Consider the following 19,711-nt stretch of genomic DNA (forward strand, 5'->3'; position numbering starts at 1 on the left):
CCTCTTTCAGAGTTCACAGTTGTTTTGAAAGCACCATAAATCCAGCACAATAAGCACAGTACAGCACAATAAGTTGAGTCCAAAAATGTAATGTATGCTGCTGCATAAATGATGTAATATTCCATGGAGATATGTATACTGTAGCTAAGAAAGTAATGCAGTGTATGTTGTGTAGTAAGCTGTTAGTAGCCCATGTGCCTCACCCTAATAATTTGGTATATTCCCCCTCATAATTTAGCCTAGTGTTCTGACTTGGTGGTGCACATGTAGCCTATAGACTGTTTTAGATAAATGTCATCATAGAACATGGTTCTGAAAATAAAGCTCTGCTGTTGGAACAGCTTTATGTAGGCCCCTACCAGTTCGTGGGCATCGTTTGTCACGGTTATAGTGGAAGTAATGCATTGTTTCGTGTTGTGTAGTGGCTTTCCTGGCATGCATCAAAACCATATTTTTTTCCCCCCACCAACATTTACATGCTAAAATTGCCACCGGAACTTCCACACCCGGTTTCAGGGATGGCTAACTGGAAATTCCTTCGGTCTCCACTGAGTTGGGTAAATCAACTTTTAGTTTTTTTCCAACCATAATATTATTTGCGGAACAATCTTCAAAATCTTCTTAAATTTGATCAAAAAAACGATTATTAAGTACCTTCCCACTAGGCACACTGTTTGAATCAACGTCGTTTCCACGAAATTTCAAGTGTTTGCTTTCTTATGACGGTGTTTTCTTTCTGCATGCGTTTCGTAGCCTATTTCTATTTTGATGTATGTATTTCTGTCCCTTTCTGTAATTCAGGGCTAATCTGTAAAATACTAATTGGTTTCAGTATGACTCCCTGATAAAAAAAAATAAAGGTTGTCCTACTATGAGTATTTCGAATTTACTTTGGATTAGACTCCGTGTGGAGATTCAACAGGTAGGCTATGCAACGCCAAGCCACCTATTATGGCACCTGAATGTTCCTGTTAAATATGTGTTGGCTTGAAAACAATTTAAAAAAAATGCATCAACTGGGAAATGTGAGAAAGGCAGTAGTTGAAACTAAGCGATGTTTGTGTTTTGACTTGTGCGACGCAGAACTAGAAATAGCCGTACCCGTAATAAAGCTATAGCCCGAGTGTGAAATCTTGGACTGAGCTCAAATTCAAATAATATTTTCCAGTGAGGGAGCTTTTCTTGTGGGGTCATTCACGATTCTTACAAAATACTGTAGGCTGGCAGAACAAGCATGTGTCAGCACTATGGAGAGCAGCGCTATGACTGGGCATTAAAAAAAGAACATAATCATCAACGCTGCTACCACTGTGCTGACCCGTACCTGATCGATTTGTAAAGAGATCTGAAATAGTTTACAACGTTTTAGACATGGAACATAATTTCCATTTATTTCTTAGGGTTTGAAAATATAGAGCTATTTCTCTTGATAATAATATGGTTAATAGATTTAATATGTGATTAAAAAGGCATTCATTTCCTTGGTAGGTAGGTGGATGAGGGGCGTGGTCTTGATGCGGAGTTGTACGTGACGCAATTATGTCAGACATTAAACGTCATAATGCAACCTATAGAGATCTTATTCATTTGTATTATAATTCCTAATTCTATGAAGCAACCTTCATGTAATGCCAGTTGTAGTTTAGTTTAATTTTGTAGACATGGCAGGCAAAAGCTGAATTGCTTTTTCTGTGCTTTGGAAAGGACCAAGGATGATGCACTTCTGTGTAAGTAATACAAAATATGGCGCCCATTCTACCCCTGCTTTGTGTTTTGTTGATTCCTCTATATCATTTGCCTGGGTTTATTTTACAGGTCTTGCTTGGATAAACTGCTGCAGAAATGGAGGAAAACTGTAACTCTAACAAATTACAGAGGCCCAAGCTCAAAGTAAGTCTCACTAACTTATTTATTAACTGTCAAAGGCTGCTTCATGTGCTGTAATGTATCTTGCCCTGTTGTGGGACAATTACGATGTTATAAGCACTCATGTAACTTCATATGGATGGAGTATGTGTAGTGGCAGTTCTAAAAATAAAAGCCAACTCTAAAAGGCAAAATACAGCTTGAGAGACTTGAAAGTTGCTGTTCAATTATTTATTACTCACAAGTTAATTGTCCATTGTCACACTGATCCAAGTTGGTAAATGGTAAAAAAAAAAAGCATTGTAATCCAGATGAGGTTATGCTATTCTAACAGGTGAACCAACAACAAGTCACACTAGATGTCATAATAAAAAATAAAAAGATTTCCATATACATACAGGTAACTGCCAAAATCACGGAAACACTTGAGTAAATGAAGGTGTATTGAAAGCTGATGTTTCCACACACTTGTGGCTCCTGAGTTAATTAAACAATTAACATCCCATCATGCTTGGGGTCATGTATAAAACGCTGGGCAGGCCATTATTTTGGCTACCATGGCTATGCCCCCATAGGATGACAATTCCTCCATCCACAGGGCACGAGTGGTCACTAAATTGTTTGATGAGCATGAAAACGATGTAAACCATATGCCATGGCTGTCTCAGTCACCAGATCTCAACCCAGTTTAACACTTATGGGAGATTCTGGAGTGGCGCCTGAGACAGCGTTTTCCACAATAAACAAAACATCCAATGATGGAATTTATTGTGGAAGAATGTTGTCGGATCCCTCCAATAGAGTTACACACATTTGTAGAATCTATGCCAAGGAGCATTGAAGCTGTTCTGGCTCATTGTGGCACAATGTACTATAAAGACACTTCATGTTAGTGTTTCCTTTATTTTTGGCAGACACCTGTATTAACCATAATAAGACAGTTTCCATACAATTCTATCCACAAGAAGTATTTATATTTTAAGTATACACAGTTGAAGTCGGAAGTTTACATACACTTAGGTTGGAGTCATTAAAACTAGTTTTTCAACCACTCCACAAATGTCTTCTTAACAGACTATAGTTTTGGCAAGTCGGTTAGGACATCTACTTTGTGCATGACACAAGTAATTTTTCCAACAATTGTTTACAGACAGATTATTTCACTTATAATTCACTGTATCACAATTCCAGTGAGTCAGAAGTTTACATACACTAAGTTTACTGGGCCTTGAAACAGCTTGGAAAATTCCAGAAAATGATGTCATGGCTTTAGAAGCTTCTGATAGGCTAATTGACATCATTTGAGTCAATTGGAGGTGTACCTGTGGATGTATTTCAAAGCCTACTTTCAAACTCAGTGCCTCTTTGCTTGACATCATGGGAAAATCAAAAGAAATCAGCCAAGACCTCAGAAAAAAAATTGTAGACCTCCACAAGTCTGGTTCATCCTGGGGAGCAATTTCCAAACGCCTGAAGGTACCACGTTGTCACGTCCTGACCATAGAAGCTTTTATTTTCTATGGTAGAGTAGGTCAGGGCGTGACGTGTTTTGTCTAGTTTAAATTTTCTCTGTTGTTATGTTCTAGTTTCTGTTTTTCTATGTTTTTTTGGGGGATGATCTCCAATTAGAGGTCATCGTTGTCTCTAATTGGGGATCATATTTAAGTAGATGTTTTTCCCAGTTGGGTTTGTGGGAGATTATTTTGAGTTTGTGTATGTTGCACCTCTTCGTCACGGTTTGTTGTTTTTGTTTATTAGTTTATTGTATGTCTTGCATAGTTTCACAGTTAAATAAAGATGTGGAACGACACACACGCTGCGCTTTGGTCCGCTCCTTCATACGACAATCGTGACACACGTTCTGTACAAACAATAGTACGCAAATATAAACACCATGGGACCACGCAGCCGTCATACTGCTCAGGAAGGAGACGCGTTCTGTCTCCTAGAGATTAACGTACTTTGGTGCGAAAAGTGCAAATCAATCCCAGAACAACAGCAAAGGACCTTGTCAAGATGCTGGAGGAAACAGGTACAAAAGTATCTATATCCACAGTAAAAAGGAGTCGACATAACCTGAAAGGCCGCTCAGCAAGGAAGAAGCCACTGCTCCAAAACCGCCATAAAAAAGCCAGACTACAGTTTGCAACTGCACATGGGGACAAAGATCGTACTTTTTGGAGAAATGTCCTCTGGTCTGATGAAACAAAAATTGAACTGTTTGGCCATAATGACCAGGGTCATGTTTGGAGGAAAAAGGGGGAACACCATCCCAACCGTGATGCACGGGGGTGGCAGCATCATGTTGTGGGGGTGCTTTGCTGCAGGAGCGACTGGTGCACTTTACAAAATAGATGGCATCATGAGGCAGGAAAATTATGTGGATATATTGAAGCAACATCTCAAGACATCAGTCAGGAAGTTAAAGCTTGGTTGCAAATGGGTCTTCCAAATGGACAAGACCCCAAGCATACTTCCAAAGTTGTGGCAAAATGGCTTAAGGACAACAAAGTCAAGGTATTGGAGTGGCCATCACAAAGCCCTGACCTCAATCCTATAGAAAAGTTGTGGGCAGAATTGAAAAAGCGTATGCGAGCAAGGAGGCCTACAAAACCTGACTCAGTTACACCAGCTCTGTCAGGAGGAATGGGCCAAAATTCACCCAACTTATTGTGGGAAGCTTGTGGAAGGCTACCTGAAACGTTTGACCCAAGTTAAACAATTTAAAGGCAATGCTACCAAATACTAATTGAGTGTATGTAAACTTCTGACCCACTGGGAATGTGATGAAAGAAATAAAAGCTGAAATAAATCCTTCTCTCTGCTATTATTCTGACATTTCACATTCTTAAAATGAAGTGGTGATCCTAACTGACCTAAAACAGGGAATTGTTACTAGGATTAAATGTCAGGAATTGTGAAAAACTGAGTTTAAATGTATTTGCCTAAGGTGTTTGTAAACTTCCAACTTCAACTGTATTTCTATCCAATCATCAGTCAACCAAACAATTCCCATACATTTTATTTTCTATACACAAAATGGCTCTTACATCCCGGCCCCATTATTATTACGGCATGAGGCGAAACAATAAACACCGTAAGTTCAATAGAGCCAAAAAGAAAATGACATCATAAACATAATACACAAAACTTGAGTCCATGATGAGTGTCTCTCGTGTGTGTGTGCATGTGTTGATCTTCATGTAAACAGGTGCAAGTCACAGGAGGCTGCTGAAGGGAGGACTGCTCATAATAATGGCTGGAATGCAGTTAATGGAATGGTATCAAACCATGTGTTTGATATGTTCAATACCATTCCATTTATTCCATTCCAGCCATTACTATGAACCAGTCCTCCCCAATGAAGGTGCCACTGGCCGCCTGCGGTGCAAGTATGTGTGTTCTTGAGCTGAATGGTTAAGACTGGAACTGGTTTGTCAGGTCAGTAAGTCGTTGTTGTTGGTCAGTCTTAACAGGGTTTTTTTCAGTCAAGTGATTCAAAGTTGTAGTAAGTCTAGTTGTGTTCTTTGGTAACAGAATGGGTTAACTCATCTAGCATTTCCATCTTCTTCCATCTTTCATTGCTCTTCATCCTATTCTAAGTAGTCCCTTGTTTTACTTTAGGATTTGTTTTGTTCGTTGTGCTGTCCCTTCTGACAGTCACTTTTTTTTCTTTACTGTAGAGGTGCCACTGTCTCCACTGTCAGTGTGTGTGCTTTGGTTTACTGACTGTCCAGGGGCCAGTTTCCCAAAAGCATCTTAAGGCTAAGTTCATCATTAGAACCAGGAAACCAGGCCCTGGTTTGTTTCTTGGGTTGAACTGTGTTCAGTGTTTCTTTCAATCCCTTATCCAGCTGTAGAGGTGGGTTCTTGTTGATTTCAGTGTTGTCTGTGTTGAGTGAGGTGAGTTTAACTGGAGGATTCAGACGTTTCTCTTCAACCTCCTTGAGGGAGACTGAACCACTGCTCCAACCTTTACATTTCAAGAAGACCTCTTCTGTAAAACCTTAATCTGTAGGATTGATCACTTCAAGGTTACCTTGTCTCTGCAGTTTGACCACTGATGGTTCTCTGATTTCACTCACACTGTCACTGTTTGCAGCAAACATTGAATTTACAGGTAGAGGTTGTGACTCTGTTTTCGACGTCTTTTCCATGCACCTTTGAAGTCCCAGGGCACTGTCAGTGGGAGGGTGCTCTTTGTCCAAGGATATGTCCTTGGTTTCTTCTGCCTCAGTAATGTAGGTCAAAACAGCTTGGACGCTGCACTTTGTCTCCACTACGATATGATATATTTTATTGTCCTTTTACAAGGAAATTCATTTTGTGAAGTCAGCATAAAAATACACAAACACAACACACTTTAGTACAGAAAACTGTAAAGTTAGTACACAAGTCACACATATTCAAAGTCTCTGCGGCCTAAAGTCCGACCATGTATTGGGCCTGCATCTGTCCTATGTCCCACTGTTCAGCAGTCTGATGGCTGCCAGAGTGAAACTTGCCCTGCTCCTACTCTTGCTGAACAGTGAGACCTTATCTATTTCCAGAGGGCAGCAGCTCAAAACATTGGGCAAGATTGTGTGTGGGGCCCTCATAGAGGGCCTCAAGCCCCCTGCACTGCAGCCCACAGAGATTGGACCCAAGGTTCACAGTCCAGCCTGAGAATAACCTTGTTAGCCACTGAGAGCCCCCCACACCAGGCTAGGAACCAGAAAGTCATCACCCTCTCTGTATGACAGGTGTAGTAGTTGGAGAGTATCCGGCTGTTGACATTCAGTTGTCTCAGTCTGTGCAGGAGGTACAGTTGTTGCTGGAATTTGTTGATGTTTTGTCATTAAGAGTGTGCTGTCCATGATGGTTCTCAGGTACTTAAAACTCCCCACTCTCTCTACCTGTTCACCACCCAGGACTCACTGGCTCACTGGGTCTGCCTTCCTCCATAAATCAATGAGCAGTTATTTAGTTTTGTTGATGTTGAGTGTGAGGTAGTTGTTATTACTCCAGTCATGAACCCTGTTTAATTCTGTTTGGAAACTAGGGACCTTTCCTTTTCTCTCCCCCCTCTCAGGAGAGTCATGGGGGGCTTGTTAAGATCAGTAACCATTCTGTCATTACCAAACACATCTGGCTCATTCAGTTTCTGTAAAGGTTCTGTACATAAACTTGCAGAGCTTACTATTGAAGAAAAGCATGTTTGTGGACAACCGTGTTTGAGTGTGACGCCTTCACCTGGACTGGAAAGGTAGAGTGTGAATGTCAGGACTGTCACCGGCCCCAGTATGACCAGGTGGTGTCTCCAGTGAGACCAGAGCACTGCTCAGTCGCTGATGTTTCTTTTGTCTCTGTATCTTCTCCATCTGCTTTCTTGTAGTCTTTACTTTCAATGTGCATCTCTGGGCATGACTTGGTTCCATGATCTTCTAAGCAGAGAAAACAGGAAATGTGGATTTTGGATGTGGTGTGGAAATGTTTAGTCAGGTTAGCTTGTGAGCTGATGTTTCTGGCATCTTTGTTTCCTTTATGTATTTCTTGATCCCTTTTCTTGTCTCATTTCCTTGATTTTTGCTGCTGTGGCTGCAATTTTGGTTTCCAATGCCAACTTATTTTTTTCTAGCTAGCAATTCATCTTGCTCCTTTCCCAGTGCATTTTTTTCCTTTATGTTAGTGGCACATGCCACGAGAGATGCGCTTTCAGCTTCAGCTTGAGGTTTTAGGTCAGAGATCGAAGTAGCTGATGACCTTCTACTGGTAAAACTCCTTCCGCTTGACTAAGTCAAGCTAGGCAGATACCACTTGGAATGACCATCATGCTCCTTGTTCTCCTCACACAGTAGTTGATGTATTGATGATGCTTTGTCAGTTATGCCGTCCTATCTTTCAGATACATATTTGCGATTCAGTTTCAATGATGCAATTTCAAAGTTTAAGTTTGCACACAAACAATGTGCATAAAACATTTTGCAAACTGTTTCCACATTTCAACTTCATGAACAACCTGTTGGCAATCATGACTTGAGTTAAAGTTTCACCTTATGCAGAGCTTGTCCATCCCATAGAATTAGGAATTAAAATGGACATGAACTTTCTTTTGAAAGTCCAAATGTCAGCCATGTTGGTCAGGGAGTTGATCTACCATGGTTTGTCAATGCTGTTATAAGATAGTGTAAAACAATGAATGTGAAGAATTTATCTGCACTGTATGTGTGTTCGCTAGCTAGCCAGACAGTTTTAGAGAAATTATTCCATAATTTTTTCTAATAAACTGGCAACATTCCATTCAAACAATGCAGTCAATCCACAGCCATACACTGGCTCCAATCAGTTGATGATAGGAATTAGACAAGTTGTAAACGCAACAAGTACTGATATTGCATCCTAACAGCACTCACAGCTTTCCAAGAAAACAAAATCTGAGACATTTATGGTCTGTTTACATATATTTTAGAGACTATTTATACAGAAAATGTGTATAATACCTGTATAAACTGTATTTGTAATTATATTACAATATTTTAGGTTGACTATAATTCTATTACACAATTTCTGATACATCACATGCCTTACTTGTATTTTCCTGCATAGGTAAAAACAGGAAACGCCTCACCTATGCCTTTACTGCCATTCATTCCAAATATACTGGTTTTCGATTTCTCCCTGACCGAGATGGCTACCATTTTCGATCCATTATTGGGCTTTGAGGGTGTATGGCATATATGCCCCTCTAGTAATTTAATAGGATCTCTATGGTCCTTCCATTCATTTCGCACATGGGACGAGGCATTCGAAGCACAGCATAGCATAGAGCGAGGGACGCAGACAGAGGAGCGGCGCGCATTTTTAAAAGCGCCCAAGATCTTCTCCATATTTCTACAAACAAACTTCCACTTCACTTTAGTGTTTCCAATAGCAATTCAGAGCGATATAATGTCTATTATTTGACAGTTCGCGTGAATCCATAGAAAGCAATCTGTTCCACAACGATCAACAGACAGCAGTCTTCCAACATTCAATTTTCACATGATCCGACAGACTGACATGAAGACACATTCCACAGCACTCCTAGCACAATCCACTCCACAACCAATTCTACCATGTCCACAATTCAAAGTTCCAATATGCAATATTGCACATTCAAAATGAAGCCACAAAATTCACTGCATGATTCAACAAGGTTCCAATATGGAACTCATTCAGTATTTCCACTACTTCACGGCAATTCCATAGTTTAGCAATTCGACAATATGCGATGCATTCAAATATTATGCATTAAACCACTTAATGGCAATTTCACAAAGTTCTAAGTATCTTTGCATCATTCAATAGGCTATTGCGCACGAAGCCTATCTTCACAGCAATTCCATTTTTCAATATTCCACAGTTTCAATATGCAATGCGTTAAATAGGCTGGGCCTCTCTCACCGTATTCCAAGCACATTGCATTCCAATGTTCCAGTTCTATTTTTATCCAATGCAGTCCTAACATTAGCAGGGGAATATTTTTATTCACTTCAATCGAAACAGAGCGTTGCATTGCCCAATTCCATTTGATACCGTACCGGTGTCAAGACAGTTTTTTACTAATGCAGTGGCGGTTCCAAAAATGTAAAAAGCCACTTCTATAGACGCCAAAATACATGTTTGTTCCATACGCGTTTCCATTGAGACGTGAGAGTAGGTCTAACTGTTGCAGTTAAATTATATGTATTACTCACAAATTAATTTTTCATAATTTGTCACACAGATTTCAGGTTGGTAACTGGTCAAAAAAACTGTAATCCAGATGAGGTTCAACAGGTTCCAAGTGATATGTGTGGCGAAAATGTAAAATCCCAAAAGGTAAAAAAAAAAAAGATAAAGTAGCAGGTAAATAAAATCCGAATGAAACGGTAGAAAACTGGGTTGTAATCATTAGTCCAAACAGTTGCGTTTTGCAACAAAAACTAGAGTTTCTATAGGTTCTATAGGTTCCTCCCTGTTTCGTTGCGTTTGCTTCCGTTTAAGAAACGTTTTGCAACAGAATCAGCATAATGGATATCCCCATGTTTCTCAACATGGCATCTTCCAGTTCCTATCAGGCTTCAAATACCTGTCCTAATTAGCTCAACTGATGCCTTCTTTACCCATAACCCTTTATGTTGTTCTAAAAGGTGAACCAACAGCAGGCCCCTAGGTGTCATAAAAAAATATATAATATATAATAAGACAGTTACCATAATAGGTTTCTATACAATTATATGCTAATGATATATATGGGACTAAGCCTAAGCCCCACCCACATACAGTTTTGTTTAAAATAGTAGCCCAGGGCTAAGTTAGAACCCATGACAAAGTGTGAGTTCTGATTCTAATTCTATGGTTAGAGCCTCTTGTCACTTGGTATTATCATGTCTTTGGTGAAAGTGTTGGTAACTATGGTGATATGATTTTCTTACTGTTGTTGTTATTCTCAGGGCTTTGTGCCAAAGCCTCCAGGTGGCCCCAGACCGAGCTGCAAGGCAAAGACAGGGAGGGAGTTGAGGGGGACAGCTGAGGCAACCAAGGTTAGAGGGCAGAGGACTGCTGGAGTCTGCTCAGCGCTACCCCCTCTGTCAGCCAACACTAGTTACAGTGAGTACTGATCAGGAATTCCAGTCTTCCAAATGGTTACATTTTGAAAGAGAACAATCCGACTCATAAGTATTTTACTGGTTTGTGACCCACTGACACCGCCCCGGGCAGACGGAATAAGGCAGAACAAGAGTTAACACACACAGGGAACTTAATTCCCACACAGGAAAAATATGAACATGGGGATGTACATGGGGATAGTCTGATTGGCTGAAGCCACGAGCTGGAGGTGGTGATATCTCTCACACAAGGGGGGGAGCTAGACAACATGGGGCCAGCCAGACATAAACAAATAACACACACGCTGAAAATGAGTCCCACAGCGCCCTTGGCAGGGGGATTCTTTAACAGATTTTGTTGGTAGAATTCTTAAAGATTCTGTCCTGTATGGATCCACCATTCACATCTCTTTTCTTCTCTTTATGTAGACGTTCTTCCACCTATCAAACGCATCGCTTCAGTAACAGTCACAACGCTAAAGACTACCGGTGGGTGACACAGTAGATAGATCAACATTCTTTCCTATGGGATAGCCTGATTTGCTGGTATTTTTATGAATATGACCATGTTCTGCTTCAGAGCCACCAGGCCGCCAGCTGACACCTGAGGGTGGGGAAAGGGGCTATTCCTCTTCGTCCCAGGGTAACCCAGTGAGCCTAGAGAAGAATGATGTCACCTCTCTCATGGCTATGTCACGTCCATTGTCCGGAGAGGACATAATCCCAGTAGCTGAAAACCTGATGTTACACCCGTGAGTCCTGTTCTTGCTATGAACCATTTATTGTCCAATAGAAGAAATAGAATCCTTGTGTTTTTGTGGTCAGTCTACTAACCAAGGAATTGTATTGTTTGTGTATTCCAGTCAGCAGAGGTTGATTAAGAAAGTGCTTAGAAAAAGGGTAAATATATTTGTTTCCTTGTACACTGTCATCTTGACAAAACATATTTTGACATCCAACTACTTAGAAAGGATGTAATTTGCATTTTTTTCACCTCCCTACAACAGGACCACCAGGAGGCAGTAGGAGCCATCTGCCAGGTCCTGATTACCAGGGTGCAAGACATCCTCCAGAAGACCTGCTATAACCCTAAAAATGCCAGGGACATCATCCAGAAAGGCAGGCTATATTTATAAGCTGTTTCACATATTACATGTCCCAATTCTGGACTGTAATACCAAGCTGTAACTTTGGAGACGTAGGCCAGATTTGGGCCATAATACATTTACTGTCTGATAAGATATTCCATAGTGCTGAGCATAAACAAAGAACATTTTAGCTTCAAAACAGTTTTAAGTGTGACTATGTTTTCTTAGGATTGGATTCTGGGGCGAGGGCCAAGGTTCCTGACGTCACCAATGAGGAGGGCTGTGTAGGGAGTCCCACTCTGGTGGTAGACCAACCATCATGTCAGTTGGAGAGGATCTTCAGCCACTCCCTACTAGCTGGGCCCTCCACCTCAGCCAAGGCGGCATTGGGAGCCCCTGCCTATAAGGTGGAGGAGGTGAGAATTGCGTTTCCATATGGCCCAGAGGCAGGACTTGCTGGAGAAGACTCCCTCCATCCTGCAGGGTGATATCCTGGCTAAGGAGCACATTCAGCCACGCAGCCCACAGGGCGACTGTAATCAACTTAGATGAAATGGAGGAAAACTCTAAATCTAAGAATTTACAGAGAACAAAGCTCAAGTCTCACTAACTTGATTATTAACTGTAAAATGTTGTTAATGTGCAGTAATGTCTCTTGCCCTGTTGTGGGACAATCAGGATCATTATAAGCACTCATGTACTGTAGCTTCATATGGATTGATTATAAATGATTTCCTCTACTCAAGACTGAGACCCGTTTGACCTCCCAGGCGCTCCAGCGTACTCCCTTCCCAGACCCTGGAGTCAGTGAACTGAAGCTTTCAGCTGGGGTTCCAGATGTGGTGTGTGAGAGGCAGCGGCCCTCAAAGAACAACCCCCTGCACCCCCAACCCCCTGAACCTCTAACCTTCATGCTTCTTCTAATCTCCATGGGATAATCCCACGTCCATTTAGATTGGTTCTTTGGTTAATAGGACAGTAGGACAGTGCTGTCAGGGATATGCTTATGATATATATGGGACTAAGCCTAAGCCCCACACACATACAGTTTTGTTTAAAATAGTAGCCCAGGGCTAAGTTAGAACCCATGACAAAGTGTGAGTTCTGATTCTAATTCTATGGTTAGAGCCTCTTGTCACTTGGTATTATCATGTCTATGGTATTAGTGTTGGTTACTATGGTGATATGATTTTCCTACTTGTTGTTGTTATTCTCAGGGCTTTGTGCCAAAGCCTCCAGGTGGCCCCAGACCGAGCTGCAAGGCAAAGACAGGGAGGGAGTTGAGGGGGACAGCTGAGGCAACCAAGGTTAGAGGGCAGAGGACTGCTGGAGTCTGCTCAGCGCTACCCCCTCTGTCAGCCAACACTAGTTACAGTGAGTACTGATCAGGAATTCCAGTCTTCCAAATGGTTACATTTTGAAAGAGAACAATCCGACTCATAAGTATTTTACTGGTTTGTGACCCACTGACACCGCCCCGGGCAGACGGAATAAGGCAGAACAAGAGTTAACACACACAGGGAACTTAATTCCCACACAGGAAAAATATGAACATGGGGATGTACATGGGGATAGTCTGATTGGCTGAAGCCACGAGCTGGAGGTGGTGATATCTCTCACACAAGGGGGGGAGCTAGACAACATGGGGCCAGCCAGACATAAACAAATAACACACACGCTGAAAATGAGTCCCACAGCGCCCTTGGCAGGGGGGATTCTTTAACAGATTTTGTTGGTAGAATTCTTAAAGATTCTATCCTGTATGGATCCACCATTCACATCTCTTTTCTTCTCTTTATGTAGACGTTCTTCCACCTATCAAACGCATCGCTTCAGTAACAGTCACAACGCTAAAGACTACCGGTGGGTGACACAGTAGATAGATCAACATTCTTTCCTATGGGATAGCCTGATTTGCTGGTATTTTTATGAATATGACCATGTTCTGCTTCAGAGCCACCAGGCCGCCAGCTGACACCTGAGGGTGGGGAAAGGGGCTATTCCTCTTCGTCCCAGGGTAACCCAGTGAGCCTAGAGAAGAATGATGTCACCTCTCTCATGGCTATGTCACGTCCATTGTCCGGAGAGGACATAATCCCAGTAGCTGAAAACCTGATGTTACACCCGTGAGTCCTGCTCTTGCTATGAACCATTTATTGTCCAATAGAAGAAATAGAATCCTTGTGTTTTTGTGGTCAGTCTACTAACCAAGGAATTGTATTGTTTGTGTATTCCAGTCAGCAGAGGTTGATTAAGAAAGTGCTTAGAAAAAGGGTAAATATATTTTTTCCTTGTACACTGTCATCTTGACAAAACATATTTTGATATCAAACTACTTAGAAAGGATGTCACTTATGTTGTTGCTTTACGTTTCTCTTCCTAAGAACATGACCATAGACGACCTGCAGGAACGGTCAGTGAAGGCTATTGACTGGGTGGTCATTGTAGTCAATGAGGTGGTTCTCCCGGCCATAGCCTTGTACCAGACGTCCATAGATGACGTCTGCATTGGGCAAGATGAACGACCTCTCTCATCAGTGTCCCTTGGGGAATCTGTTACCTCTGGTAACACCAGCCCTAGCCAGGGAAGTGCAGATAAGGATATTGTATGTTTCACTCCTAGGTTCAGAAGGGGAAGCCCAGGGTTGCCTCCCCCCTCCTCGCAAGGGTCAGGTAAAAAACAGGTCAGAGGGGTTCTTAGGATAATCGCTAAAAAGTTCCACCTGCTGCTGAAGCTTAACTTGGAGCCTAGGTGTAGGCTTATGGGCCGGCATCTCCCAACACTCCCCTCAGACATGGAGGATGAGCTCCAGAATAGGGCATCTATGACTGTGGCTGTGATTCTGCACAATGTCCAGCTCTTCATGGAGAGTGATGAAGCTGGACCATCCTCCCCTGGGGCTTTGTCCCTTCAAGGCCTTTACACCTCTGTCACTGATTACTTGGTATCCAGAATGTCCATGATGTCCTCCATGATGTTCTGGAGCGCATGTAAGAAAGCCAAGGAGAAGCTCCATGTTCTAACTTCAGGGGGTGACTGCAGAATTTCTGGAGCATCAAGTTTCAACATATCAGAGTTGGCAGTCAACGTTTGTCAGGAGATAAAGGATGCAGCAAGCAAGGATCTTTCCTTCTCTGGTGCTGTAAATAGCTTCCCAGAGGAGAGAATGGCAACCAGGAAGATGGGAGGTCTCATATTTGAGAGAGTTGAAGTCCCTGATGCTCTTCCAAGCTTCACGCCATCTCAAGGATGGACAGAGCAGGGATGGATGGTTGAGCACATTGGCTCAGCCATAAGTGAGGACACCTTGGACAACATCACAAGCACTCCGTTGTTCCAGAACATGGACTACAGCCCGGCTACCACGCCCTCAGAGGGAAGGGCCTCAACCCTGCACACTCTACAGGACACCATAACTCAGACAGTCATGGACCATGCCCTCTTCACATCTGGATTGGTGAGCCAAAGGGAGTTCCTCTCCAAAGAGAAGGAACTGGAGCTGGTCAGGGTGGTCATTGGAATTCTCATTGACCAGAGTGGTGCCCTTCACTGGGATAAGACCCGCATCGCTGCTGAGTCGTTGGTTGACAAAGTGATAGTGGCCTGTAACATTGTCATGGTTATCCTAAGAAATTACTATACAGCCCACGACACAATTATTAAAGAGGATGAGGGCATGCAGGAGCTCCTGGACCCCAACATCGATGGCTACCCCCTGCTGGTACAGTGCCTGAGCCACACCTTAGTGGGAGATGTGGCCTGCGAGCTGGAGGTCATGAGGGCTCAGCCTCAGGTCAGCCCAATCTCGTCCACTATTATTGAAGCAGAGCTGGGGAGGGCTAAGGGAAGGGACTCCCATGAAGCCTTCAGTGAGGAGTCCCCCCCTATCATCACGCAGAGGCCTGTGGAGGTGCAGCAGGCCAGCAGCCCTGCTAAGAAAATGAACGATACACAGCCTCCCATCAGTCCCATTTTAGCCAGGTCTGAGCTTGACAGTAACAGCAGTGGCAGAAGAAGCCAGAACTTAGACAGAGATGCAGGCGTTACAGCCGATAACATCTTTGATGTCATTGTCAGGCTGGTCTATGCTGACAGTATCAGTGCAGATGATTGCGGGTTGTACAATCCTGCAGCTACGCCCCTGGGACAGATCCTGGCCTCAAGTAGGCTTTGTAACAGGATCTTCCGGGGTAAGATCTATTTATTTTCTAAAGAGATGATCTGCCGGGTGTACCAGTTGCTCCTGGACACCAAGATGGGCCGGGTGCCAGCATGCCGAAAAAGCAGGTCGGAGCCTGTTCTCAAAGAAATGGCTGCCAACCCCAGGCTCTCCAAAAAGTTCTTCACGGACCTGATCTATTTTATCATACAGCGGGCAATGAAGAATCTGGTGGAAAACTTATTGGGCCTGCCACACACCCCAACAGAAGAAGCACTACGGTTGAATGACAACTTGCTAACCTCATCCAGTGATGAGTCACTGCATAGCGACAACACCTTGTCGTGTGGGGTGTGGGGCTCTCTGGTGAGGGAGAGCTCTCTGGACATGCACTCCTCCAGCTCTTTAAACCAGGACCACTGGGAGGCAGTAGGGGCCATCTGCCAGGTCCTGAGCACCAGGGTGGAAGACAACCCTAAGAAAGCCAGGGACATCATCCAGAAAGGTAAGCTACATTTATAAGCTTCACATATTACATGTCCCAATTCTGGACTGTAATACCAAGTTGTAACTTTGGAGACGTAGGCCAGATGTGCTGTCTGGGCATATCCTTCATAGTGCTAAATATAAACAAATAACTTTTTAGCTTCAAACCCTGTTTTCTTAGGATTGGATTCTGGGGCTAAGGCCAAGGTCCCTGAAGTCACCAACGAGGAGTTCTGTGTAGAGAGTCCCACTCCAGTGGTGGACCAACCCTCACATCAGCTGGAGAGGATCTTCAGCCACTCCCTACTGTCTGGGCCCTCCAGCTCAGCCAATGCAGCATTGGGAGCCCCTGCCCAAAAGGTGGAGGAAGTGAGAATTGCTTCTCCATATAGCCGAGAGGCCAGGCAGGACTTGCTGGAGAAAGCTCCCTCCATCCTGCAGGAAGAGAGCCTGGCTAAGGAGGACATTCAGCCACGCTTGGCCCACGGGGTGACTTTCATCAACTCAGAGACCCTCAGAGACATTGTGCAGGGGATCATGGGTCACCTGACATTCATTGAATCACTCCCAGCTGGGAGTGTGAAGGCTCCTTTCCAGCTCCAGTCGATGCTCTTCGACAACATACGGCATGTTCTGAAGTATATGGCCGGCATTGTCGTTGTATTCAGCCAACAGGAGAGCATTCAGTTTAGGGGTGATGATGCAGTGGCCGCCATTGTGGAGGCTTCTGCTGAAAGACTATCACTAGAGACAGAGGCAAACAGTGCCCAAATGCACAAAAGTTGTGAGATTGCCATTCAATGCATGGCTGAGACCATCGCATGCAGCATTTGTGATCACGCTGAGCTCTGGAAGTGGGAGGCCAGGAGCTCTGGAAGTGGGAGTGACAGCACTGTCTCTGAGGAGCTCCTAGACAACAGGGAAGCCCTGGAGGCTCCAGCAGAGACGGCTGAAGACGACACTGGCTCAGAGAAGACCAGTGTCAGATCAGAGATCTTTGAAGACGATGCTTGCTCAGAGAAAACCAGTGTCAGATCAGAGGTCTTTAAAGACTATGGTGGTTTGGAGACAGACCACCACATGGCCGACCAGTCAGTGGAGACCAACCAGTGTCTACTCAGGGCTGTACAGAGTGCCTTCTCACAGGTAAGGAGAGAGTCAGATACCTGAACCAAGAATCAGTAGGTCATTTAGTTATTGGGAGTGTTTGATTGTGATGCATTGACTCATATCTGTTTCTTGCTGCTTTCATTCTCAAACCAAGAAGGTGAATGAAGAGGCGGTGGAGACAGGACCCGAGACAACAGGAAAGGGGAAAAACGAAAAGAAGGTGAAGGGCTTTATTTGACTCTTATTTTCTTGGGGAATATTAAGGCCACATGTAATGTAACAGGCGAGTGTCATTTACATTGTTTGGTTTGTTTTATTCACAGAAATCCTCTAAGAACAAAGGAGAAATAGAGGGAAAGAAACCATGTAACAGCAGAGTGGCTCCCCTTGGCTCTGATGGTAAGAGTTGTAATATTGTTTTCTGTCAAAATATCCATCTGTGTTCAAAATGAGGCTATTTCCCTAAATAAATACTATTGTAATGTAGTGATTAGGTCATGTGATGTCTCCTGTTCTCTGTAGTCTGTTCAGGTGCAGTGGCTGCAGATGAGAAAAGGAAGAAACCATCTCTCCTCCAGCGCATCTTCAATACCTTTGCTAGGATCTTTTGCTTCTCCTGCAAGAAAAATAGTAGATTATTTCCCTCTAATGGAGTGAGAGCTGTGCCTGCACAACTTTTTAAGGCATCACCTCAACTCCCGTTACCAGTCCCTCTGCTTACAGTCCTACAATAAAACAGGTTTTTGCATTTATCTTGTGTTGTTTTTAGCTCCTTATCTAAAGATGAGTGATGATATCACAGCCTTATCAACTGTTCATTTAAGTGTAGTTCAACTCTTTCACTATTCCCGTGGTAATGGAACAACACATTTCAACACTGTAAAACAACACATTTCACAGCATCTTTCCAGTTTGTGATAATAACATATATTATTTTTGTTATCCTTGTTTATGTCATTTGAGTGGAAATCAATACTTGTGTTGTGTTGCTGAGAGCATGTGAAGGCAAACTGTGAATGACAGGTAGAGTGGATTTTGGTGTTACATCAGGGAAAGAAACATCGGCTCAGCTGACAGATGGAACACAGCCTCAGCCTCCAGGCCCTGTTGCCTTGCCAACCCCATCCAGTACTGATACAGAGGGGGCTATGTATAAAACCTGGCTGCGCCAATGTAAATATAGGTTAGGGGAGAGTGGGGTAAGTTGAGCCAAAGGGTTAGTTGAGCCACCCCTGGATGAGCTGTGGGGGCTAATATAGTCTAAATGTTTGCCTTGGGGTAAGCTGAGCCAATGGCCACCATACCCCATACAAATGATTACATTTTGTCCGTTTTATTTATAATTTGCAAAGTATTTTTGCAATGCATCACGTATATGAACTCAAGATTTATATTGTTTCAGAGCAGACATCATCATTCCCTGTGTATACAAATATAAAACAAGCAGGGGTCTAGCCCCCTTGAGGTTCTTGAGAGAGCAGCCAAGGAAGTGAGAGAGGGAAAGAAGTCCATTCAAGCAGCAGCAAGGGATGAAAAATAGACTGAAGAGATACATTGCCAAAACAAAAAACATGTACCTGTGCATAAGAGCACTATAGAGTAGCAGAGGCACACAATGTCTCATCTCATGACATGGAGTCTGAGCTTGCTAAATACACTGCTCCAAAAAATAAAGGGAACACTAAAATAACACATCCTAGATCTGAATGAATGAAATAATCTTATTAAATACTTTTTTCTTTACATAGTTGAACGTGCTGACAACAAAATCACACAAAAATAATCAATGGAAATCCGATTTATCAACCCATGGAGGTCTGGATTTGGAGTCACACAAAATTAAAGTGGAAAACCACACTACAGGCTGATCCAACTTTGATGTAATGTCCTTAAAACAAGTCAAAATGAGGCTCAGTAGTGTGTGTGGCCTCCACGTGCCTGTATGACCTCCCTACAACGCCTGGGCATGCTCCTGATGAGGTGGCGGATGGTCTCCTGAGGGATCTCCTCCCAGACCTGGACTAAAGCATCCGCCAACTCCTGGACAGTCTGTGGTGCAACGTGGCGTTGGTGGATGGAGCGAGACATGATGTCCCAGATGTGCTCAATTGGATTGAGGTCTGGGGAACGGGCGGGCCAGTCCATAGCATCAATGCCTTCCTCTTGCAGGAACTGCTGACACACTCCAGCCACTGGAGGTCGAGCATTGTCTTGCATTAGGAGGAACCCAGGGTCAACCGCACCAGAATATGGTCTCACAAGGGGTCTGAGGATCTCATCTCGGTACCTAATGGCAGTCAGGCTACCTCTGGTGAGCACATGGAGGGCTGTGCGGCCCCCCAAAGAAATGCCACCCCACACCATGACTGACCCACCGCCAAACCGGTCATGC

The 19,711-nt window shown here is 43.4% G+C and overlaps 1 protein-coding gene across 5 annotated transcripts; it reads left to right on the forward strand.

The window, feature by feature from the left end:
* The first annotated feature begins 426 nt into the window (after nt 1-426).
* On the forward strand, nt 427-18,071 carry LOC106612747 (uncharacterized). Of its 5 annotated transcripts, none has more exons than XM_045724614.1 (18): nt 427-557; nt 1,816-1,890; nt 10,320-10,476; nt 10,905-10,964; nt 11,056-11,227; nt 11,339-11,375; nt 11,483-11,594; nt 11,792-11,979; nt 12,310-12,405; nt 12,781-12,937; nt 13,367-13,426; nt 13,518-13,689; nt 13,801-13,837; nt 13,948-16,228; nt 16,391-17,355; nt 17,474-17,539; nt 17,643-17,718; nt 17,842-18,071. In XM_045724614.1, the coding sequence occupies exons 2-18, from the start codon at nt 1,843-1,845 to the stop codon at nt 18,051-18,053; spliced, it is 4,896 nt and encodes a 1,631-aa protein (XP_045580570.1). In that variant the 5' UTR covers nt 427-557; nt 1,816-1,842; the 3' UTR covers nt 18,054-18,071. The 5 variants fall into 5 exon arrangements, with proteins under 5 accessions (XP_045580570.1, XP_045580569.1, XP_045580571.1 ...); XM_045724613.1 differs by lacking the exon at nt 427-557 and adding an exon at nt 1,584-1,727; XM_045724615.1 differs by lacking the exon at nt 427-557 and adding an exon at nt 1,584-1,727 and having other exon boundaries at nt 17,477-17,539.
* Nucleotides 18,072-19,711: the final 1,640 nt, after the last annotated feature.

This window comes from Salmo salar, chromosome ssa09 (assembly GCF_905237065.1).
Source record: "Salmo salar chromosome ssa09, Ssal_v3.1, whole genome shotgun sequence".
Lineage (NCBI taxonomy): Eukaryota > Metazoa > Chordata > Actinopteri > Salmoniformes > Salmonidae > Salmo > Salmo salar.

What these genes read in the sequence shown, in the direction of transcription:
- LOC106612747 (XM_045724614.1), top strand. Translation starts at nt 1,843, where the DNA reads ATGGAGGAAAACTGTAACTCTAACAAATTACAGAGGCCCAAGCTCAAA. An exon ending in AGAAAGTGCTTAGAAAAAGG is followed by an intron (nt 11,376 to 11,482) that starts GTAAATATATTT and finishes TCCCTACAACAG; the next exon opens with GACCACCAGGAGGCAGTAGG. An exon ending in GGCTCCCCTTGGCTCTGATG is followed by an intron (nt 17,719 to 17,841) that starts GTAAGAGTTGTA and finishes TGTTCTCTGTAG; the next exon opens with TCTGTTCAGGTGCAGTGGCT.